At 36.5% G+C, this 26342-nt stretch overlaps 1 protein-coding gene across 8 annotated transcripts in view; it reads right to left on the bottom strand.

The window, feature by feature from the left end:
- COL19A1 (collagen type XIX alpha 1 chain) overlaps positions 1-26342 on the bottom strand; it is a 202161-nt gene that overhangs the window by 86756 nt on the left and 89063 nt on the right. For all 8 annotated transcript variants that reach the window (XM_040552559.1, XM_040552558.1, XM_040552557.1 and 5 more), the window contains 4 exons: positions 22832-22885; positions 13384-13437; positions 12617-12652; positions 451-504 (listed from right to left, as the gene is read on the bottom strand). In XM_040552559.1, coding sequence (XP_040408493.1) covers positions 451-504; positions 12617-12652; positions 13384-13437; positions 22832-22885 — 198 coding nt within the window. The remainder of the gene's footprint in view (positions 1-450; positions 505-12616; positions 12653-13383; positions 13438-22831; positions 22886-26342) is intronic.

The raw sequence follows: 26342 nt of genomic DNA, 5'->3' as shown, positions 1-26342 counted from the left end.
ATCTCTCTTCTTTGTATATATACGCTAGGCTCTGACTCTTGCATAATGGCATCTACAAAAAAACTTGGGTCATTAGCTCTGGATTCTGATAACATTGTAGATAATGATCTTACATTCATATATCCTAGATGTAGTAAGGTATGGTCTATTTCTGCAAGAAAACTAAATCTCCTGAGCAGTTTTAGTATTCTTTCATTTCAAATTAAAGCAGAAGCATATTGCACAAAAGACAATATCTACATCTGTGCTGCCAGTCATTAAAACATTTTAGATGGTTTAAATTGTTAAATCTCCTTCAACTGAAGAGAAACCTCAAATGTCAAAGCTCATTTTGTTGTCAGCATGCTTCATACTCAGCTGCTACCTTTCAATTTTTTATTAGTGCTTAGAAAGAAGTCACACATCAAGGTCAGTGAGCACACACACCAGTTGTTCACAAAGTTTACTCACCCTTTGACCTTCTTTGCCAGGTGGACCCTGGGGACCCTCCAGCCCTGGCAAACCCTGAAAATGCAAACATTAAACAAATATAACATTCAATATTATTTTCATCCTGTATTATTCTATACAAGTGAGCCAGGTGTCAAGACAAAGCATTTATTTCTAATAAAAGCAGGTTAGTTGTAATCACATCTTCCAGGGGACTGTTGTATTCAGGTGTGAGGAAGAAAATGCAAACTGTAATTATTAATCGTATTCTTTTATATAGATGCTGAATCATTTAGAATCAGAGAGATGAATCAGCAGCATTACTTAAGCGATTATAAATGTATTTAGCTACAGTTTTGTGTGAAAATCTATTTACCTGGTTAAGTTAGGATGCCATAAGAAAGCAAACAATTTATGTTAAGTGAATGACAACTTTACAACTCAAATTCTAACATAGGCCCTGGATGTGGAGGGGAAAGGAAGGGAGGGGAGAGAAGCGAGACTAAATATAGCAGGCAGCCTTATGCTTTCTGTATTGTAAGAATCAGCTCTCTGCAGTTTCCTCTGTGTGCCTCGGCTGAGCTCTTCAAAACCCTTCAGAGCCACTTCTGTCTTCCTCTCCCCCCTAACCAGGTGCAGGAGTTTGGGGTACTTTGAATATGTCTGAGCCTTCCTTCTGAACTCAGTGCAAGGCTGACTCTGCAGACACAGAATCACAGACTGTTTCTGGGGCATGGGGGTATAAATTTTGTATCTGATTAATGTACAATATAATCATAAAGCCTTCACATAACAGCTTTGTGCTTAGAACACTGCTCCCCCTTAATTTATGAGTCACCTTGGAACAATTTTTTTTTTTTTCAAAATGACTTCAAGGAAGCTATCCAATTTCCATTATAGCAACAAGGAATATGAAATGAGTTTCAATGTAATCAGCAAAGAGCACTGAGCAGATCTACTTCCTATAATTTTTTTTAAATGAATGCAATATTGCATATTCTTACAGGGTATCAAAAAATCAAGAATTTATGTTTAGTTTACTTAACAGTTTGAAATACTAAAATATTACATTCTTAACCATTTAAATTATGCAGACTTGGGTATTACTTCAATATACTTCAAATTGAAATACTTCAGCCTGAGTTATATGCTTGGCCAAATTCTGAACTCCTTATTTAGAATCAATAATGCAGATTTACTGCACCAATAAGGGTAAACTGAACCCCTGTAAGAATCGTGTTTTTAAAAAATGTCCAGATTTCCGGAAAAAAAATAAAAAGTTAATTTATGATCTCTAATTCCCAAGACAGACTGGTGAAAGTGAGCATATAGAAGTTGCTAGCTCATATCTCTTCAATGGATATCTTCAGTTTATTAGAATGAAGGCTGACTTCAATTGTAAATTAAAGCAGACAGCTCAAGGGTTCTTCTTTTCCTATCCTTTCTCTACTCAGCCACTGAATACCTCAGACATTTTTTCATCACTAGATATTTCTTCTTTCCCTTCAGCACATAATACAAACAAGAAAAGGTTTAGAATCTTTTACAAAGTTTATGCACGCTGTTTCCATTTTTTTCCAAAAGTTTATGGAACTGGTATATGCATGACAATGTTGTGTCCAATAAATCCCAGTGAGTTAACTACAGTGCAGTTATGTAGCATACACTTGCACAAACACATAAAGCAATAGGTGAATATGAACTCTGTAAGCCTTTTGTACTTCCTCAAGGTAGTTCAAAAATTTGCTAAGAATCCTTTCTGTTCAACTATTAGCAATGTTTTACTTTGTAGAGAAATTCTAGGAATCCAGGAAAAGGTGAAGCTTTGTTTTGTTAATATTTCATTTTTTGTGACAATTTTATGTATGGGAATGAAATGAAAGCCTGTAATGTCTGTTTTATGAAGGAGGAAATACTGAGCCCCACATATCCGTACAATAAGACTCCAAGGGGCTAAGAATTATACAACAATATAACTGCACAATAATGATAATTAACAGCCAACATTTTTGCTCTAGACCTACTTTTATTCTTTTTCTTCTCTCTACAATATTATTGTCAAGAAAAAGGAACCAGATAAGAAGGTTTATCTTCAAGGAAAGGGAGGAGAGCTGCTTACAATTGGTAACTACGCAGGGAGGACTACTCTGTACAAGGAGCCATATCCTGACATTGAATCTGAGGTAAAAGTTCACACTAACTTCAGTGGGATCTTCAGTTTAAAAAGTGATAGGACAATATGGGCTGCATTAAATAACATGGTTGCAAAGCTGCAATAACTTAGCAATGGTAATGACTTAGCAATGCTATCATTATTCAGCATTCACTGGATGAGATCCTGGAAAAATAACTGAAGAAGAAACCTGCAGAAGGAATGAAAATAAAACTTCTCAATGGTGAAATCTCTCTAAAGGGATGAATAAAACATCCCCTGTTAAATTCCTATAAAACCTGGCAATGAATTTAACAGTTCAGGCACAGAAAAGAAGACTAATTTGTAAGAAGGCACACCAAGGTTTCTACTTTGGTCTTTTTCCTATTTAACTTCTGGAGATCTCCCAGAGATCTCTGGAGATCAAAGATCAGGTTCTCCACTCCTTCAAATTATAAGAGACACACGTAGTATGCAAACCCCATCAAAGGAACCCATCTCCACAGACAGAAAGAGACAAGCTATATACTGTCACATGGCCTCATAGAATATGATGTTGATTGTTTTTAAAGTGTTTGTATGAGAAAGCAATCTATTCACATGTACTGTCTCCACAAGTAAACAACAACCAAAGCTATCAAAATGATTCATTATTGTGTCAGTTTCCAACCTGAGTCTTGCATCAGCGACAGGGTGAGTATGGTAAAAAGCAAAAGGAGATGCAGGAATAGCACAAGGCATAAAGTGAGACATGAGAAAGGCGCTGAGCTCTGCTCTCTGGGGACAGCGACAGGACCCGAGGGAACGGCATGGAGCTGGGACAGGGGAGGGTCAGGCTGGGTGTTAGGGAAAGGTTCTGCACCAAGAGAGTGGCCAGGCACTGGGACAGGCTGCCCAGGGAACTGGTCATGGCACCGAACCTGCCTAAGTACAAGAGGCATTTGGACAAAGCTCTCAGAAATACCGTTTGATTTCTGGGTGGTCCTGTGTGGACCCAGGAGTTGGACTCAATGATCCTTGTGAGTCCCTTCCAAATCAGGATACTCTGTGATTCTATGAACGCAGAAAATCTACTACAATGAGTGAGAATAGCTATGAAAGATGAAACATGATACACTGGGAGACACAAGAGGGTCATACAGCATCTTGAAAAAGAAATTAAGAGTGGGAACTGGCAAATTCCTTTATAAAGAGGTAAACTAACGGGAACTGTTGGCAAGGGAAAAGATGCTGGTTGTTACGCTAGATAGAAAAAGCAAGCTTATAGTTGTTTAAAGAAAACAATCATCAAAACAGATTAAGATTTAGTCAAGGGAAGAGAGAAAAACCAACATATTTAAAAAATGTTACAGTAGAAAAACTGAGCTTTTAGAAGAACTTGCATCTCATCAAAGGTGTTAATTCCTACAAATATTGTTAATACATAATATTTCTGGCCAGATAAAAACGAATGAGAATTATTAAACTTTAGATGGTAGAAGAAAAATGTGTTTGGAAATGGTAGAAATATAAAATCACAATTCAGACAGTTAAGCTATTTTAAGTTTCATAAGGTATCGGTTTAAAGTGTATTAGTTGGCATGTAACTGCCAGAAGCTGCTTATTACAGGACTGGAATCCTGCCATGTGACTGTGCAGGTACGAAAACATGTTAAAATCCTTGTTACATCAAGACAAATATCTACAGAGACATGGTGGAGACTTGGTTTGTGAATTTAATAGCTCAGAATAACTCTAGAATAACCTAAGAACACATTCTGAACAAAAGCAAAATGTTTACTGTGACCTCTTGGTGAATTAAAAACCAACACAAAATAGAACAGCTGAAGTGGAAGACTGAAATTACTTAAAGTTGTTATTTGTATTACTTCCTCCGGAAGCTTACGTCTGATGCCAAAAGCATGTTTAAAACAATATTTTACAAGTCAGTGTATTTTTAGTATTCTGAAAGTTGCTTCAAAATGTAGCTGATTGTTTTTGAAGCAGGCTAGACAGATGCCTTATGCACTCTTAAGTTGCGCTGCTGAAATTCTGAGATTCTGAGCATAGAAGACTTTCCTTCTCTACACAAATTAGAGATAGTATACAAATGCTAACAATAAGAAGAAAGGTCTAATTAAGGCACACACACACATGAAAAAATTATACACCTTTACAGACCGTTTTCTGTATTCTATACATAAACCATTCTCACCCAATTTTGTGCCTTGCAAATGCCAGCATATAAATGACCTCATTTTTTATGGAATAAATGCTGCTAGACAAGGAGGAAGTGCATGAGACAAGTCAAGCAAAGACACAGATAAAAACTTAATTAGGTATGTAGAAGCAACACGTGGTAATGTAAGAACAGGTCATTTTTTACCATTTGAATATGTGCTTTTATAATCATAAAACTTGCTACTTTAAAAATACTCAGCTATAAGAGACATTATTTGGCTATAGTTGGTATAGTTCCACTGAAACAAAACCAACAGTGGAATTTTTGTTCTTAATTTTTACAAGCAAATCGGTAGGCAATTCCCAGCGCAGGGACTTGACCTAGTTATTCAAGACACAGTTCTCACTAGGATAAAGAAAAAACATCACACTGACTGATTTAGGTTTATGATGATCCCTCTGAGAAGTCCATGAATAGAGCAGTATAAAATTGCACAAATCAATAGTACAGTAAAAAGTGACTTGATTCCTGAAGTAACAGAACATGTGATCATGGTAACCTGCTGCAGCCTGAAAGAACCAAAGGGCATTCCCCACCTGTCCAAATACCGCTCTTCTGATGGACGGTACTGCTGCTGCTGCACTCATGCAAGAATGCCCCAGCTATGCAGAAAAAACTGACAAGACGCATCCAGATGCCGTTCAATTAAATCTCAAGTCATCTTCTGATCTGGATGTGTTACCAGTCAAGAGATCTACTCTGCTGGTCATGATTTTCACTGTGACCCTTTAACCTGTTTTGAGAGTATTTTCCTCTTTGGCTTGTTTTTACTGCATGTTGTGGGGAAACTAGTGCCTTCCTCCCTTGTAAGAATGGGCTATTGCTGTCAGCAACATTTGTATATATGGTCAACATTTCCAAACGTGACCTTCCTTCACATCCTTAATGAATTAACTTGGGTTGGAAAGCTGAAACATTTTGACCCTGTTTTTGGCCTGTTACTGCTACTGCAACAATCATACTGCTTTGGTCTTGAGTTTGACATGGAATCGGCCTCAGTTTTTTTTTCTTTTTTGTTTTCAAACTGCTACCAGCCCACTTACTTCTGTGGAAAAGGAGACAGAATTTAGCAGTAAATATTTCAGACTGCAAGAAAACATGATCAGATACTTTTTTTTTTTATGATAATTTATTACTGATGCAAACAGAAAATATATTCTCACTGATCTCATTATTCTTAGGATTTGGTCATTTCTGTAATTCTCTCTGGTAACTTCACCTGAAATTTATTTTGCTTCAGAGACAATAATTTCAAAAGAAAATTGGAAGAATAATTTCACAGAAGTTCACACTTTATGTACCTAGTACATTTAATAGACCTGGGTTTATCTGCTAAGCAAAAAAAAGTATAATTTAAATTCCTGAGGAGTAATTTGAAAAGATTCTTTACACTGACATCTGCTGTGAATAGAAAAGCATATGGGACTATTCTCTAATCATTCCTCTAATGAAGGACATATAAATTCTATTCATGACAATTTAGGAGACTGTGAATTTTTGAAAAACATAAATCTTCTGTGAGGCCAAGACATGAATTTTCACTTGTGCCTTCAGTATCAGTATTACTGCACACAGAAGACAGATTGAAATTGCTAAAACATCTTGTTTCACTAAATAGGGTAATCTTAATAGGATCTGCTTCCATACTTAAAAAGCATTTCACAAAAAAAAAAAAAAAAAAAAAAGAATATTTTTAAGTTATACTGTGAGAGTTAAAGATCATTATATCTAATGCAAAAGAACTAAACTGTTTGGTATTTTTATGAAGTTAATACACCCCCAGTAAAAAGCTCAAGTAGTTATAACTCAGATTTTTCATACAGGGCTATATATGAAAATAAGATAATTAGAGTGAAAATATAATTTTCTGTCTATACTTTCTTTAGTTACCTAGTATTGCTCTCCTTTAGTTCCTGTCATTATGTGAAAAAAACTGTCATTATGTGAAAAAAATTACACTATCATTGAATTTGTGAAGGCATTTCCCAGGAAATATTGGAGAGCATGAATTACAATTTTAGCTTTACACAAATAATTAGAGAAGCTATGAGAGGAAAGCTGAGTAACCCCTTGTTGATGTTTGTTTACTGAGGGAATGGCCAAAAGCGACCACAGAACTTGCCTGGGCCTGGACCTGCAGCTTCCCCCTGCAGACGGCTCACGCTGCACTTGTGCCCCAGCTCCCTTCGGCCCGATTTAACCAGCCCCGGGAGCCAACATTCCAACTATCTGTTTAGTAAGCAAGTCTTGGGTACTGCTGTCTGTGGCTGACTTAAGCCTTGGCTTCTGCGTAAACACTTGGTGCCATCTGGATGACTATTTTATAACTCCTGAAAGGGATAGGTTCACAGGAACGTACAGACGGACACTCGTTTTCCTCAGGAACTAAAAGCAGCGTATCGAATGTCGAGAGGAATAGTTATCATATATTTTACAAGAGATTGCTGCGCTACCTTCCCTCACCTGTCACTCTTCTGACACGACATGCACAGGCTTAAGCTGTGGATACCAGAGAGAGAGGGAGCTGCTTAGCCAGCTGCGTCACTTCAGAAAACAGTCGCTAGCTTCTCAAGCCAAATGTCACTTTTTGATAAAACTGCCCAGCAGAATGGTATAATCTCTGCCCCTTATTCTCTAAAGGCTCCTCGATTACGATACAATTTATCAGGGAACTTACACTTTTAGAGACTAACCATATTACTGCATAAAGCAGGTAAAATTAGGAAGAAAATTTCAAAATATATTCCCAAAATGTGCTATAAAAAATTTGAAAAATACCGAAGAAAAGAGATCTGGTACTTATACAGCACTTCAGAAAGTTAAACTAGCAGAGAAATTAAAGACAGCAGAAATAAAGGATGAGAATCAATCATGACTTTGGACTACTCCTTTATAAAACTACTACCAGAACTGAGGAGACAAATATGTGCATCTCCACTCGTAATGTTAATTGACTCCATGGTAACATATAAAAACTTTAAAGCCACATTAAATATACTTAAATATGCACATGTGTCAAAGTTAGTGCCACTAAAATTTAGTTGTATGAATAATGCATGAATCAAATACTTAAAACTTCCTGTAATTACTAATTTCAGTAGGATTCTAACATAAAGCCTATTTTTTATCTATTTCTTTTTGCAGCTGAGCGTATTTTGCACTACAATGCCATTTTTCTTCTTCTAACTAATCATGCAAGAATGATGATATTGTATTAACAGGATTTTCCATATTTGCCTTAAAAAACCATACTGAAACACATGGGCTGTGATTCTAATCCCAAGTCTATTAACTACAGAAACAGCCAGGCATATACTTAAATTCTTTCTGAACTCCCTGCTATTACTGTAAGACACTTTGTCAAGTGTGCATGCTTTAGCATTTTGGTAGAGATTTACCGTTAAATGACATTAAACAAGATAACTCATCTCTAAGTGCTTTGTTCAAAGCAATGCACTTTCTGATCTATGAAATTTCAATTTCAAACTGATAAAAAAAAATGCTTCTTAAAAAGTCACAGCATTATTTCCCCTCTCACAGTTTAGCATAGGCTCATTTGCCTGATAGGTTGTTACAGTTGTTGGGTATTTATGAATTCTGCCATCCATACTATGTCGAAGTATCCCTCATTCGTTAGAGACGCTACAATGGCTATACCTATCTATTAAAACACTGACAGATTTTTCCTCCAAGGACAAATAACTTCATTCTGTCCTGCATATTTTCATGCTGGTGGGCAGAGAACTCTTACTGTGCTTCTGAGCAGTACATGATTTAGTACTCCCCAGGAATTCCTGAGCCCTTTGAGACACAGGATCACTCACACCCTTTAGACTTTCACAATTCTTACTACTTATGGCTATGTGTTTTTGCAGATTACCTACAAACAACTGGGCATGGATTAAGGACAACCAAGCAGTCTGGGAGTCACTGCAATGAAGCAGCCTCAGCCTTTTAGTCATGCTCATGCTCCCCATGATGGGGACAGGACTGTGGTACAGGCCTGCGTGTGGGAAAAATGCTCTGGCCCTGCACAGCCCTGCAGATGCTCTAGTTCATCCTGAGACTGGCATGAATGGCAGAGCTTCTTCCACCACTGGATAATTTCTATGGATATGAATATGAATGGAAGAGCCTCACAGGGCAGCAGAGCTCTGTAACACCGTAATTTCCCACCTGTATCAACGTGGCCTTTGTGCTGAGGTAGAAGGTAAATGACCCAGGCCCAGACTTCTAGCTTGACCAAACTAAGTCTTTTTGGATATTTCCTCCCTCCATGCCCAAATGTATTTTGGACTTAGCTCTAACAATGTTAGTGCATCATTATTATCACCTCTCTTCCTTCCCTGTCCTACAACATAATAATTCATTTTGTATTTTGATAAAAAGAAATAAATCATTTTAACATTAGGAAAAACTAGAAATGATGATAATGATATAGAGTATAAATTTACAATATTATGCTTGAGTCTGAAACAAATGGAACATTTTAAAACTCAGATTTTACAAGACTCATAACTGAAACACTGATGTCACATTTTGGCCATAACAACATAAATGGTCCTGACAGAGTAAGTTTTCGTTCAGTGACATGTGAACCTTGATATTATCTGACCTATTACTTATTCACAGCAAGACATCTCCCTTTCCTGATTATGTATTGTAAAGGTCATGACCACACAGAAGTCACACAAATAAAAAAACAAATCTGAAGAATGGATTTTCCCTTAGCCACCACAGTTCATGTCATTCATCATCTCTAAGTTCTTGCCAACAGAAACCCATGACTATTTACAATGGCAGAGACAGAAAGACTTCCTGCTGGGCCATATATTCCCACAGTGTTGTAATCTGTCTTCAAACTGCTCAACTTATTCACACCCAGTCTCATCTCTTCTATCAGTTGACAGCTACAAAAAATATTTCAGAACTTCAGTTACTAACAACCCTCTAAAGACTTGTGCCTGCTTTTCTTAAAACTTAAATGTTTCCTTTGTATGAAATTAAAATGTTCCCTAAGTATGATGACAACCATCAGTGGCTGTACCAATGCACTGCCATCTTGCTATGCCTGAATTGACTGACCTGAAACATTGCACAGCATTTTGTAATGAAAGAAATGTAATTCTTTGACAGTCCATTTTATGAAAGGGGATCACTTAATGTATAGAAAGACTGAGTTCAGTCAATTTGAAAGCAGCTTGTGATTTTCAATAACACACTACTAAACTCTGAATATGACTCTTAGTAAAGCTAAGTGCACACAATTTTAACTGAAGACAACAGAACCATATGAATTTAGTAGTTCATAACACTGACTCTAGGGGAAGAGCTATTCATATGCTGTGGAACTATAGCCTTGGAATTCAGGAGTTTTTATTTCTGCCACTCTTTTGCATCATTATCAATTGTTGTCACCCACATGGATTGTCCTTACTGAGAGGCCCATTCTCATTTCAGTTTGTGAAAAGAATCACTTGGATCAGACAAAATGTATTACTTTTATAAAGCTTATAAAGCTTTATAAACCTTGGAGAGTTCTAGGGAGCATTTATCTTTAGTCTTTGTACACGCCTGGGGCACAGATCATTGCAAGCAAATTAAAAACATCTTCTACTCTGTCTATAGCACTATCTAGCCAGAATACAACTAATACACGGGTCATAGAATCTTCAAAATTTTGTCTTCTGCTGCACCCGTATATATCAGATCCTTGCACAGAAACTCTTAGATCCATACTCAAGAAATCTTTTCTTGATACTTGAAAGACAACTAATCATTATGTCTTATCTCACTCTTTTTTTTTTTTGTAGGTAAGTTACAAGAAAGGGAATAAATCAGTTAGTAATAGAATTTGCAAAACTTCTGGAGTCTGATACACAGACTTCTATAAAGAAAGGGAGGTACTTGTCTGCTTTTTTATGCCCCCTCTGAAAACTGTAGAAACAATAAAAGAAACTAAATGGCTGTATTAATGTTCTGTGTAAAAATCTAGTAAGTGATATTCCGTCATTATAATGTGACACTACTTTTTTTTTCTTTTCAGTCTGTGCTTGTTATGTATGTCTGGTCATTTGTAAGATACAAAGATTATATAGATGTCAAAACCAAAACATGTAAACACCTAAATTTGAAAGTATTTTAAATGACAAACTCCAAACTTTTTTTTGGATAAAGAAAGTTTCGTACTGCTGCATATATTATCCTCAACTATTATCACCTGTCTCCTTTGAATCATCAAAATTCAAATAGTGTACAATTAAGACATTACTAAAATTATTTTAATTATCAGTAGCAGCATTATTATGTAATGCAAGAAACCAGAAGTGTATGATGTGTTTCATGAAAGAATGAATTGTATTTCCCACAGAGTTATATAGCTCCCACGTTAATTTCCAAGTTTTAACCTATAAACTCTCAGTTTTGTGATTGCAGTAAACTTCTCCCTTTAGTGCTGCAATTGCTTCATTTGGATAAGAAGGTAGTTACTGAACATTCATAACTTTAAAAACATGCTTTGAAACTTACATGGATGATATTAGACGAAGAAAAATTCACATTTTTCATGAACTGATGAAAGCAATTAATAAAGCATTTAATAACATGACTATCTAATTATAGAAGCTAAAAAAGCACGATCAAAGATTTTGGAATATACTTTGCACCTACAAGTAAAAACTGTGCTCCTGATTCAAAATACTTTGCTCTGTACGCAGTAAAAAATGGAGACTTCACCCCCTCCTCTAGAACAGCATTTGGATACGTGAATTTCTGTTGTAATCACTTTATCACCACAAAATCCATGTCAAATGGGGAAAACAGTGTTTTAGTGACAACTAATTAAAGGGTCATAGTCTGTCATGAAAAGAGAACAGACTATGATATTACATCAGAATTAAATAGCATATAGTGACATAAAGCATGTACGTGAAGCAGTCACTAACTGTAGGAGGTTGGGAAGAGCATAAACACACAGTGAGTCAACAGGAGCAGCTTTCCAGAGGGCTTTTCAGACTGAGGGGCATTACCATGTAGGGGTATCAGACACTTTACAGGATACAGTGGAAGTGTATTTTGGGATTGCGCAAGAGTTATTTATGGGATGTTTAGTGGAATGTCTGGGTGCCAGTGACTAGGGAAAGACTGGGATGAGGGGCAACTGCTGGGCAGGCCGAGTGTCAGCCCAGCTACTGGAGGGATGGATGCACATTGCGTATATATATTTCCCACAACCAGACCTTCATTGTGATCAACCAAAGAGTAACAGGACAAGACTGCTGGTGCTGTTTGTGGAAGTGCTGAGTGTCCACCTGTGCTGACCTCCACAGCCATACACGTATACTCACCTCTATCCATGCCCCTTAACTTTCTGACAATAAGGTCCTGTACATCAAATTTGAACATTTTTATGCTAGATATATAATACTGTGTCATATATGTGACTTTGAAGTCATAACAAAGTTCTTAACACAACCAGACAACAGAATAATTACAGTATCTTAAAAAGTACTAATTACTTCTGCAAGCTTTTACTGAAAAATGCTGTTCACTAAAAATATCAAGTGAATTTACTCTTGCTAGTATTTAGTGGGAAACAAGAAGCTTTAAATATGCTTATTTTCTTTACATTTATAAATTTCCCTTTTCCCTGCTTCACAATTCATACTGAAAATGTAGTGGCATTCTAAAGAGAGGGCCCTGGCTCTTAAATTTAATAATGGAAGTATTTACTTTGTAAATAAGCTACAAACTGCAGCATTTCTGACCGATTTCCTTTATTTTTTTATTTTTATTTTTTTTTAATGTGTACTTACACTTACGGCCATTGGTCCTGGTGGTCCCACATCTCCCTGGTTAAAACAGGACAGTAAATAAATGAGCAATCTCATTTTAAACCTTTAGGCATTTTAGAGGATATGCACCATAGCTTAAGTAAATTCAGTATAGTCATCACACATTCTCTGGTTATGAAAATATGTGAGTAAAGTGATATTTTTTTTCAGCAATTGCATAGGTACAGACAATTCTCCATAGGTTAAATGAAAAAACAAAACCAATGAAACAACAAAGCCAAAACCAACACCAGATAGACCTCTGCATAAATGAATCCCAGTTTACAAAAAGCAATCCTGCAAACACATTTGCACATGTTAAATTACAAGCTGCCACTTATATGCATAAGGTGGCCACTGAAGTCAGTGTGACTGCTCCTATACGTAAAGACATCTGACTGTAAAATGTTCACAAAATAGCTTTTTGAGGTCTGAACCTCACTGCGAGACCTTCAGGTGCAGTCAATGGGAGCAAATCAGAGCACCAAGAGAGCAATTCAGAACATGTAATTTAGGTTCCTGCTCTGAATTGCTTTCAGAAGAAGATTCTCCCCCTTCTGTAGTGATAAAGAGTGCTTGCCTTCCTTATTTACAGTTAGTCTGTACTTACATTCTTCAATCCTTACGCTAGACAAATGGCAGCAGTGTGTGTTTATCATACATAGTTAAGGCAGTATATTAAATACTGAAGAAATATCATGCACGTTCACATATACATGCAACTTCACAAGTTAAAAAAAAAGAAGTACCTTTTCTCCTTTGGGACCAGCCAAGCCAGGACTACCAGGGTCACCTTTGAGTCCCTGGGCAAAAAAGAAGAATGCATATTGGTTATCATCCTTGGAAACTGTTGGACAAAATCCTCTACTGCTGTGAATTAGTATATACTAACCAAATAAGCCTTAAAATATTAGGACATAACAGAAATAAAAATTAAAAAATAAATTCTTTATTTTCATTATTTTGTGAACAGAGAAATATCTACCAAAAGACCACATGCATCTTCAACAGAGAATTAAATATACAAAGCCAAACTCTCTACCTTGACTGTGCCACTTTATGGCAAGTAGCATGTAGAAATGCAAAATTCTTTTGAGGTTTCAGTAGGTGCATATCTTGTGCATTCAACAAAGATAAATAAAATGCCAGTCCCACAGCACATTCTCTTCAACTCTGCTAAAATTGAGAATGGTAGAAGTGGACAGAGAATTGTGGTTTCTGGGTTTCAGTTAGCAATGTTGAGCTGGTGAACTGCAGCAGGGTTCACCTCAGAGCAACTGCCATAACCTCCAATACTCTAATTTTCACCAGTGTTTGAGAAGGGAATTACAGAAATCACCAAGTCCTTTGTACCTCTCTTCCCAGTTCTGCCTTCAGCTGGAGAAGCCAAAAACGTTACCTACTCTTTTACATTGCAAACGCAGTAATTTCACAACATGGCTATTCCACTAACATGTCTCACCAGAAGCACCCCAAAAAGAAAAATTCTTATTTCTTATAATCTCTGCTGTCTTCTCCTTGCTTCAAAACACATGGAAAAGCGAGTGGTTTTGAAATATACCCAGCAAATTCAAGCCACTCTGCAGTATGGAATAACCTTGCTTCTGATGTTGGAACAACCTACCAGGAACTACTTCTTGTTTAAGCCAAGAGCTCTGTCTCGTACCTTCCCTCTGATCAGTGTTTTAGAGACATGCCACAGGAGAACACTGCTGATGCGAGTCAGAGAAAGCTCTATGAGTTCAAAGATTTTATTTAGAAACCAAATGGCAATAACGTGGGCAATGCAGGACCGAATCACAATTAGATAGTTCACAAGTAGGCCAACATCATTACTACTGTGGAGGTTAAATGGGTCAAGGATAGAAATGATTCATCTACATCTGAATAAGGGTTTACTAACTTAAGTTCTTCCCAGCCCCCTTTTTGCCCTTGCAAACTCTGTTCCTCGCTTTGCAGTAATTGGAAAGATAGAGACAACTGGCATGAAAATGATAAGCAACATCTGTGCCTTGGTGGGTACAGAAACATTAAATCAGTGAGTGTTCTAAATACTGCATATTTGTGCAACTCCACTTCCTGCTAAAATTACATTAATTCACCATCTGGAAGGAACATCATTTAGAACTATATGAGCATTTAAGTACCCACTTTGGATTAAATTTGTGGTTGTTGTAAATACCCCTGATTTAGCTTTGATTTGTCCTTTATTAAGCTTGCCAAGTATGTAATAGTTAAATCAGAAGTAGTTTTGTTGTTTGAACTTAAAAATGTAATAGGCAGATGGATTCAAAAACCAAGCCAAAAAAATTATTTCTTTTTATGATTTGCATATTTATGACATAGTTTTGATATTATCTCCATTTACTACATTTTACTTTTCACCTGCTTATGAAAGACTGCATAAAACACTCCCTGTTCTGAAAGCCACTTTAGGGATTTTTCAGGTATGCAAACTGTAGGGATCTGTTTCAAAGTCAGTATTAGTGAATCAGCAGTGCAACAATAGGCTTGAGCTTAAGGAATAGTTCTAAGGTGGTGTATTTCCAGAGGAGAAAAAACAGAGGAAGATAAAAAGAAATCTGCAGCTCACAGGAGGAGATATATGTGTGTGTGGCTCTATTGAAAAGACAACTGCAGACAAAAGATACTGAACCAAAGCCATGCACTGTCAAACTGTGAACATCATTTTTTTCCTAATTGGTGTGTTTATAGCTTTTAGTAGTGTTCCTGCAGTGGACCTCAGTAAGGTATGCAGTTTGACAGCTAGTGCAGAGATGATGACCACAGAGGTCAGCCTCACATAAGGGGAAGAAGGGGACAAGAGGAACCTATATATTTGACGACAACCTTTACAGTGTTCGAAGTGTGATTTTTGAGTACCTGGGAAGGTTTCTACATAACATTTTTATTTTACAATACTTGAATTACATTTCCTTTGCAGTTTATATCCACAAAAAAAAATCAGGAAAAAAAAAGTTATCCCAGTAGAAGTATTTCCCATTCTTCACCACCTTATATTTCTTTTAAAGATATTATTATCTTAATAAGTTCCAGACATTATGAATGCTTGGAAAAACAGATCTGGTACTATATCATGCCTATTCTTCATTTCAACCACCCTTTTTAAAGCAGCTCCAAGGGTTAGCTGCTGTTGACTGTCTCTGAAATGACATAAGAAATAAGAATTCCTGTGCTATGTAAAATCCGTAGCCGCTTCGAGCACAGTGTAGTACAGTATCCTGTCTCTGGCAGAGACCAGAACAGGATGCTTCAGCAAAGTGGATATGGTTATCTAAGCAGATATCATTTGGATGATTTTAGATTAGGCTTTAAATTAGAAAAGCTCATTTTCTACAATATTGTAGGAGAAAGAAGTCAGTTTTGTAAGCCACATACTAATTTCTATTGACCTAAGGAGTCCGTAGTCAGATTTGTCAGAAATTCAAGAACCGAGTAAAAATTCCAAAAGCTTGCATAACAAAAGGTAAATGAATTGCTGAATTTTATCCTGGTCTAATTCTGGCTTCTTCAGAACAATACAATAATAAACATCTGTGAGTTCATGAACTTATAAAAACTCTTCACGAACTGTTTGCATCTGTTACCTTTCCTCTGCTGTAAGGACTACAGCTTCGTCTTTCTACAGGTCAAAATAAACTTACATCAGGGTTCCTCTCTGGATGCCAAAATGTACAGTAAGCATTGGGACATGCTGACTTAATAGTAACAAGATAGCAACATGAAAAATTGCAAAAATGAGAAACATTATCTATAACAAGACAGGGGTATGAGTGTAACTGAATTGCTGACCAAGGGAGAAATTACTGGAACAAGTATTTCACAAATACCAGTAAAAGTGTGAAGTCAGCAAAATTGGGGCCAGCAGGGGAAAGAGTAAACTAGGGACAGACTCGTTGTTTGGAAGGGGATGATGGCGATATTTCTTCTGGTGGGAGAAATTTAAGGGAGAAGTTATCATATTGGTTGACACTACTTTTGACAAACCTTTAACTAGGTTTTATCGCTGACAGTAGTTTACAGGAGTCTTAAGCAGTCTACAAACTCAATTGGATTAAGAAGAAAACAATTACAAAACAGCAACTGTGCCTTAAAACTGTGAAAAGAAACATGGTTTTGTGAATTCTTCAAATGGCAGAATTTTATCAATGGTAGCCCAGCACTACTGGCATAAGAAGCATCAGTTTTTCTGTTTGAATTTTCCTTTTAGACCAGTGACAATCTCACACAATGCATGCTGTGCTCTGGAGTTCCATGGAGAAGAGAAAATAACTTTACTTAGTGATCTGATAAATATTTTCCTTACCAAGTCTGAGAACATTTTATTTGTTCGCTAGAAGTGTCAGGTATAACCGGAGCCAGAAAACTAAACAGTTTTTCAGTTCCTATGGTTTCAGTCATTTGGATAAGATCAGAACAGTCAAAGAATTTGAGAGAAAAGGGAACTGAACATTTTCCTCTAAGCCAAGTGGTCTCGACTGCAATTCTTTTGTGACAACATGATGTTCCACAAACCAGTACTCCTACCACTATTAGCAAAAAGGACAGATGATGAAGAGAACAGATGATTTCATAGTTTGCTGATTGTGTTTGGGATTCATATTCCATATGCCTGCAGTACCTGAAAAACTACACGATGAAGGAATTGTAGCCCATAGGAGTGTTGTCTAACCTTCTCATCAAAAAAACAGTAACAACATGAAATATGTATGTACCATTTGTGAGTACTCCTATATAACCTACGGAGGTTATATTTAAAGGAAAACATGGCCATGGGTACTTGCACAGGTTGAGGGAAGCATCCTGTAATTTAAAGGAGTCTGGTTCTGTAAATTGGATTTTTGTGCAGACTTGTGTCTGTTGCTTTTAACCTTGACACTGTGATGTTCAGCTGGGTTTGAAAGCCACACCAGGGATTTATAAGGGTTTAATGAGCAGGCACCTCTCTAGCTGAGACCAAATAGCTGGCAATCACTGTGCTAAAAACACCACAGCCCAAATGGAGGGATTGGAATGACATGCCAGGGCAGTCTGAGGAGGACTTTCAACAATGGACTGACAATAAGCTACTTTGGGAGCAAACCCAGAAGCCTAAAGAAAGCTAGGGTAAGTAAAGAAAGCTTACTGGGGAACCGTTGCAGAGCTGCCAGAGTTTCTGAGGCTTACACTGCTGGCTACAGGCAACTAGACTGAAGAGTTTCCACAAGGACTGGAGAACCACAGGGACCAAGAGTGTCAAAGGAGCTAGGATTCCGTTTAACAGCTCATCAAAGACAGATTAACTACTAGGATGAAAAGACAGCTATCGGCCACAACACAAACCTCACCAGTACTCTTAGATGACAAGAGCCTATGGCATTTTCTCAGCTGCCATTAATTACTTACTTATCCAGAGCTGGGAAATATTTGAGAAGTCCATTAACCTCTCACCCTGAGACAAATGTTTACCATAATAGCAGACACAAATTTGAGCAGAGGACTCTGAAAAAATAACTGATTTTTTAATTTTGCATGAACTTATCTATAATAAAACTCTATTTTCTTCAGAAATATTAGGAAAATTGTCAATGTTATGCTAAATGTCCTCTCCGAGTAAAACATGCTTTTTATTCCTTAATGCTTGATGAATTCTGACTGAACCTAGCAGGTTCACTAAGGCCTGAGAAAACTGTATCATACATCGAAAATTTTCACTCATAGAAGCAGCCAGTGCTTATATATCACCACAGAAAGGAGATAAAACAGGGAAAACATACTGGCAGCTGACAACAGGTGCTCTTCACAAAGAAAAAGTGCTAAGATCAGCTGGACCCCAACTGAGCAGCAGCCACATCTTGCCTACTAGAGATGCACTTCTTTTTGTGGCAAATATTACACAGCATACACGAGGCAATGAAAAATGCTGCAAGACTGGCATCATGTTTTGAGGAGAATAGGTTTTCCAGTCTAAAAGAGAACTGTTTGGAAAAGTATTATACATTATTTACAAATGTTTTTATTGCTGGATGCAGAAAACTTCCTTGCACAGGTCCCTGGCCTGCATTAAGTGGTTCAACCTCACACCAGGCTAAAATCTCCTAGCATGACATACTACCTAAAGCACTGGAAATACGGTAAACAATCCAACCACTAACAGTGTGGAACCAAATTGTTATGGATCAAATCAAAAACCTCTATGGAGTAATAAAGCTTAGAAATATTCTCATTAGTAAGACAACAAAAACACATTTTCTCCACAAAATGGTCTTAAAATCTTAATTAAGGCAACAGCTTCAGAGTCAGCTGTACAACACCAAGCTGAATATGTTGCAATCACTTTTCCAATTTAGTGAAGTATTTTCAAAGCTCCAAGTAATATCCTATTTTTCAGTTTATATCTCATGTACTTTTAAATATTGCCATTGATCTTTCCTTGTTAATATCATTCAAAAACTTCAAATTGCTACAGTGTTAGGATTTTCTGGATCCCAAACAATGCCTACTGTCTCCTTATACTTTTGCTCCTAATGGACTCCTTAGACTCTAGATTTAATTAAATAACATTACCAATTTCACACTTTCAAAAAATAGGATTCTTCACTTACCATCCAAGTCTTTCCTTCCCATGCTAATACTAAGACAGTTCAAGATTACAATGACAGAAAACCTATGAGGGTGTGATGGTAAATGACTGCTACCATCACATCAAGCCACTGAGTCCTTTTGAAAATGTTCATATTTCTGTTCACATTTTCACGAAAACTGAGAAATAAAAAGACCCAATATGTGTACATTTTACCTTCTTTCCACTGAAAATCTGTGATTTTCTTATTGCTCACTGAACTTCACAGGTCTGTCTTTTCACATTAGTATGTAAAGAACAATATATTTTATGTAGAAGAGTTTTTAAAGTCACTTAAGAGTACCAACTTTCCTGATAGGAGAAGGAAAATAACTAGTTAATCTGCTGGTTTAACTGTGTAGGGATTAGGCACTAGATTTTCATTTTAGATTTTATTTTTTAAACAGTTTACAAGAAAGACTTCTCTTTCCCTAGCTATGCATGACACATGCTAAGAGATATGACAATACTTCCTTGGCTTCCTTGCTTTTGCTAAAGGATTTCATTTTTGTTTGCAAAACATGAAGTAGTAGTATCCCATGGTATTCACTTCCTACCTGTACCACTGATCAAGAATATGATATGCCTCCAAAAGGAGTCTAGAAGTTTGAACAGGAAAGACTTTCTTTCAATTCACATTCAAAAGTGTGAACATTACATAGATTTACTCCATGGATAGTATCATGGATATTTGTATTGCAAATTTGTCCCTATTCCATATGGAATGTAAGGATAACGGAGTAGTAACTGTGTTTATTAGGATTTCTCTCAGACAGTGCATCCATGAACATCCACTTGTTACTGTGATAAAAGTGATGGCATTATTAATGTCAAGTGGCTATAAAAGTCTCAAGGGATAAAACTTAAGAGACACTACTCAAGAAAATTGGCTGTTCATATTATACAGGCAAATAGCTGCTTACAGATGTAATGCGAATACATACCCCAGGAAGACTACATTAGTAACATGTAAGTTATTTATAGCTACTCCTTAAGAAGCTAAAAACAATGGCAACCGCATTACTAGTATTTATAGTCAGTATTTGTGTTGTCAGATGGATTTTGAATAATGTCCTAGACTGGGATACAGCACTGTAGATCTTGGCTCAGATTTGTGGAGTGATAATCTAGGAGATGTGCAGAGCAGTTAAACATATTCACAGTTCCTGCATCCAAACCTGGTTCTGAATGAGATTAGCTGACCCAGTTAGCACAATCCATGAGGGATGAGGGACTTCAACATCACATAAAGCTAGTCTACAAATCAGGTTTAGTTTTCCTTCTGTCATTTACTTCATTCTAGCAAGAACCTTCTGTATTACAACTAAGAAAACAAAGGTAGTGACAGCAAAAAGAAAAAAAATGGAATTTGTTTATGCGACACCTTGTTCCCCAATTTTGGTTAAAATAAATTTGAACATATTCCTACCATTTGTGCAAGACAAAATGTTCAGTCATCATTTTCAAGTTCTTCATTTGTGAGTACAGAAACCCTCACTCCCCCAGCCAGAGAGACAACAGCTGCCAACAGCCGATACCACCAGCTTTGAGTGTTTTCAGGCTTTCTTTATACAGCACTGCAGATTACACCCATATAAACAGATTAACTTGATTATTTTGGAAATATCAGATGTTACATTTCTGTATGTGGAATGAGTTTGAGAGACACTGATAGCAACCAAGAGTCAATGATACACAGTCCTTTAAATTTAAACTTAATGACTGGCATCTCCATGCACTCTGATAACTGAATCCAAAGCATTTTATTTGTGTTGTTAAAAAGGAATTATGTGTGGATTCAAACAATATAGTGTTATATTGCCTTGTGCAATTCTACTTCAAAAATATTTTAAAGACAGTTCCCATGATGATAATCCACCCCTTTTTTGACACACTACAACAGTTCACAAAACGTTCCAAATTATAAAGGTTTGATATTTTACACTTTCAGTGCCACAATGTCAAATATGTTCTAGAGTTCACCAGATACTTGGTATACCTTACTCATCCTAAAAGATTTATGGAACAAGATCCCATGTAGTAAAGGAGATCGTGTAAGACCAACACAGAAATGTCCCCAGAGCTATGGAAAGAAACACAGATGTGTTTTTCCATGCAGTCAGCATATATGTATGCATGACAGAAGTATATGGTTCACCTTTACAGACAGGCAGGCTACAAGAGAATACCTCTTTGAATACCTAAACACAGTTTCAGCTCAGTACATAGTACATGTTTTCACATGAAGGATATCCACTATTCACTGAAAATAGTCTGATTCATCTAGCATTAAACTAGGAAAAACATATTTTTATGGCTACAGTGTGTGTACAGAGCCAAGTGACAAAAAGTGTGGTGATCGTGTAGGCTGTTTTAAAAACTTTAAACTGTATATATAGCTCAACACAAATAACCACATGCATTGCCTGTGTTCTTACTAAGCACAGATAGGCTGTCATAGTATTTTGGTGTGAAAAGTTGAACCTTTCACACTTTGGTAATGTTGCTGAAAAAGTTTTGCTGAAATTTTTTTTTCCAAATCCCATATCTCATTGTTGGCTAGAATTCCAATCATAATGCCAGACATTCCCCAAAGAATTTAGACAGACAGGTTCAGTCCTTCTGTGAGATGCTCTCTGCCTTCAGTTGTGATATTTTTGCAATTGGGGAGCCAACAGTACCCTTCATTATCAAAACTTAAACCCAGGTTGACCTCCAGTTAAGGTCAAGGAGGAGACAGGAGGGGAAGAGGGGGATAAAGAAAACTGATAGCTTGATTTTTATTTTTAAATCTTGCTGTTCAAAACATGCTGGTTTGCTATTTCAGTATTACATGGACAAACCTCTGATTTTCTGCCCTCTTATTTTAATATATTTGGAGGTAAATACAAAAATAAAGCAGGCAGAAGTAACGGTTATCACCAGGCACGTCTATAGTGTTAGCTCAAGTTCAAGATTGGATGTGAACTCAATGACAAGGAGTATCTAGTTTTTTTTTTTTTTTTTTTTTTTTTTTTTTTTTTTTTTTTAATTTAGGTTCACGCCACAGCTCAAATATGAACCAGATCAATTAACTAAATAGTGAGTAAAATCTATCAGAGAATATAAGTGAAATTTTAACTCATATTCTCTATTACATGAGCCACATGGCACAGTGAATGACCCATTGCTCTCACCCAGGAATGGCTAACAGTCTGTGCACTTGCTTTTCTTTTTCAGCAATCAAGGACCCAGGCCTAGCTTTACCTTGCCTCCAGAAACGCCCTCTTTTCTCATCAATACTGCGTTGCTTTAATACCCACGCCTGTTTCAGTTTATCTCATGAACTCTAAACAGTTTTATCATGGTACGTACCATATCCATACCTACACCTTTCCCATCCAATGTTAAGGCTTAAGACCTCGTATCTCAGCTGAATGCACCTCTTTTTCTTGCCCATCATCTTGTGGATGTTAACTCTCCAGGCATACACATTTTCTAAATCTGTCACTCTCCTTACACTAAGTCTGAAATTCATTGTTTGCCTATCCCCCTAAAAGTTTTCAACTTGACTGTTTTAGTATCGTTCAGTTTACCTCTCTTCCATGAATGCCTTCTGGTCCTGGTTCTCCTTTATCTCCTTTTTCACCCTAAAAGAATGAATATTTATTTAATTACATTTGCAAGATAAATACTAAACCATGACACTTTTTTGACAGGAAAAATATTTGAAGATTCTGGGCTGTTCTACATACAGTGCTACAAATACGTTTCTGACTGCACAAGCTAAATTATTTCTTACATTTCAAAAGAAATTCTTTCCAAATAAATGACCCTGAAAAAAGGTCTATCACCAAGAGCTAAAGAATTTTGTAATTCACAGTGCTACTGAATGTCCATAAAGACTCACCACAGGAAAATATTCTAGATTCTCACAGTGCTCTGAGAACAATGTGGTCAAACAGAAATTTACAGTGAGGGACAGTTAATTGCTTTCATTTTGGTCCCGCTTCTTAATGAAGATTGTTCTGAAAATTATTTCTTACAAGGATGAATATAAGTGATATATCTAATCTATGAATCAAAAGGAAAAAAAATGGATTCTTAGAATCAGTGATACAGGTTGGTTCCTGGGCTTCCTTATGGAACACTGACCATAAAGCTCTATATTCTTTGTAAGATACAAAAAAGGATTCAGTTCCATACTATCTCTATGGACCACGCTATCCTAGTTAATATAGATTTCACCTGAAGTTATCAAAATCTGCTTAAAAAGCATAACTTAAGGGAGAATGCCAAAACCAACAGGTCTCGTCTGTGTCACTAGGCTGAACTTTACCAAATTATAAAAATAACATCATTTTGATAGAAGCCTGAGGACTGACTTTACTAGGGTCCAAGCTCTTCATTATCAACCAAAGAAAGGGAACAGCCCCACACTGAATTTCAATTATCTCCAGCGGACTACATATGTTTGAGCAGAACCTATTCATTATGTCAGCATAATCTTCATAATTCTGTTAGGTAAATGGTACTGAACTGAGATCATTCAGCTAATTCCATTTGTGACACAACCCTGATTCAAAGCTATTTCTCCAGTGCCAATGACAGAGGGCATTTCATCTAATAATCAGTTTTGCAAAATGAATTTGCATGAGCTTTCTCAAGCAACTGAAGCCTACTAACAAATTAGCAACCACAAACTGTGAATTTAATAATCCCATGCAAAAGATGTCTGCAGTAGTTCATTGTTCCCATTTCAGTACATCTTGTTGATAACAAACCTAATGCTGTGCATTAGTTTGAATGGTCCTGTTAAGGTTTTTCCTCAAGTATTGCCTTTTTTGCCTGTCAATAACACCAAACTTTAAACACAATCTATCAACGCATCCATCAGAAAAAGTTTAAAGGACGCCAAATAGTTACAGGATTTTAACACTGGTTCTTTTAGTATGTTTAAACTATCAAGTTCTCTTTGTTCTCTTATTCTATGGATTAAGGCATCGGTTGAAACAGTAATTGTCTTACACTATCAGTTTAAAAAATAGCAGTTGAAGTTCCAGATTTACTCCTTTTTTTTTTATTTTTTATTTTTTTTAAAATAGCTTAATTTAAACATTTTAGTTCTCCTCACTATGACACACTGGACATTCAATACTGTTTTCACAATCTTTCAGCTGGTATTAAGTCACATTGCTACAGCCTGGCAGTATCTACAAAGGTACAGTCATTCATTTACCATAATAACTCCTTATTTTAATACATTTCTAGGAGATTTAAGAAACATTCTAATTTATGGAGCCATCTTCTATGGTTTATCTGTTTATGTACTTTAAGAGAAAATTGTATAAAAGTCTATAGTTCTGATTCAGGAACAGCAGTAACTTGTAAATTCCTTAATGTATACGTGGAAACCTTAGATAAAAGTATCTTGTGATAATTTGTCATCCTACATCTACATTTACATTAAAAAAACATGCATTTACTTAGCCTAAAACCCAAGAAGACCCTCCTGATGTTAGATTAGCAGCGCATGTGTTAGAGATCCTGCCACCTTCTTCTTTAGCAGGCAGACAGTAACTTTAAAATGTTGGCAAATGGTTCTAGATACATACAAGTGCAGTTGGTGAATGCAGGGAAGAAAGAAAAACTCCCTTGCTTATGATTTACATGATACTCAGATTTAAAATGTTTGTCAGACAAAATGATAAAAAGCACCCTCTGCTAATGAGCCCCAGACCTCTGCAGAATCCCAAGAGCCCCAGGCTTTCTGCCATGTATGCCATTTTACTATGAACCTATTCTGATTTTTTTAATAGAGTAAATTATTTGTACTTGCCAAGCCTATTGTGCACAACGTTCATGTCCTCTATGAAGCAAGAATTCAAATCAAACAGAGGTCCAATTCTTACAATTTATTTTTCTGTGAACTGAGCCAAGCCATGCTCATTTCTGCCTTTGTGGAGTGCACTATGCTGCATAATTAACAGCTTCAAACGTAGCTAATTTGCAGAACTGCTGAAGCCACTCTGCAGTGTAGATGAGGCTCTTAATAATCAACATTGTGTGTTACCTCATAGATTAACAAAAGAGAAAACAGAAAAAAAACATGTTAATGCCATTTTCTGTCTCATGTTCCTGCCTGCTGATACTATACTCAGATGAGACAATTAAAGACTATTTGGGAAGTAACTGCAAAAACAGGATGACAAAACTCTGGAAGTGCCATTAGTTGTTTATTAGTCAACCAAAACTAATCCAATATAACATTGAACTCTTTGCATTCCTTTGGGTGTATTCTGCTTTTAATTGCCCCAGTGGAACAAGCTGATGGGGTTGCTGCAGTATAAGTGCTAGGAGGGATTCAGTCTTGTGTGTGTAATACTGGATACACTGCAGTCAGTGGCAACGTTCTCTAATTAGAGCTGGGGGCTTGCTCAGGGTTTCTGCAAGACTGCAGTACCAGCCTTAAGTCACTTGGCAACTTTAAGGCTGCCTAATTTTCCTTGCATACTATTTACTCCTCATTATAAAGGCAAAATAATGTATAAAAATATAATGTATAAAAATAATATATAAAATTATGTATTAATAAAATACATTTATATTTTAAAAGGTGAAGTTTATTTTGCAGTGCTGCCCTGTTAATAATACTAATTCTGAACCCCTGATATCCTTTGTTCCAAGCACTTTTAAAGTACCATTTTTCACAATAGCAAAAATATTCTCCACAGTATGCAAGTTAATAACCTTGTAATTCTTAACCTCTGAAACTCTGTGATTTTACCCTACACAATCTTTAAGATAATTATGTTTGTTTTAAAAAAGTTGTTCTGTGTTTTGCTACAGATCTGTCTCAGTAGAATGCTCTACATGAATTGTGTATGCTTGCAACCATTTCTCCACAGTTCCCTACAAACTGAACCCAGCTAATAGGAAAGCTTCTTGATTTTTCCTAAATAAATTATGAATTTAACAAATCAGAATCTGCAGCTCAAAAAAGAAATGCCATATGGGTCTTTCTCTTTTTATCGATACATTTCTGGAAAGCTGGGACTATGAAGGGCTCCATCCCAGTAATGTTCTTATTGTCTGACCCGTAAGCTT

Source organism: Cygnus olor, chromosome 3 (genome assembly GCF_009769625.2).
Source record: "Cygnus olor isolate bCygOlo1 chromosome 3, bCygOlo1.pri.v2, whole genome shotgun sequence".
NCBI lineage: Eukaryota > Metazoa > Chordata > Aves > Anseriformes > Anatidae > Cygnus > Cygnus olor.
The sequence above is the reverse complement of the archived record's forward strand: the minus strand, read 5'-3'. Positions and strand labels throughout refer to the sequence as shown.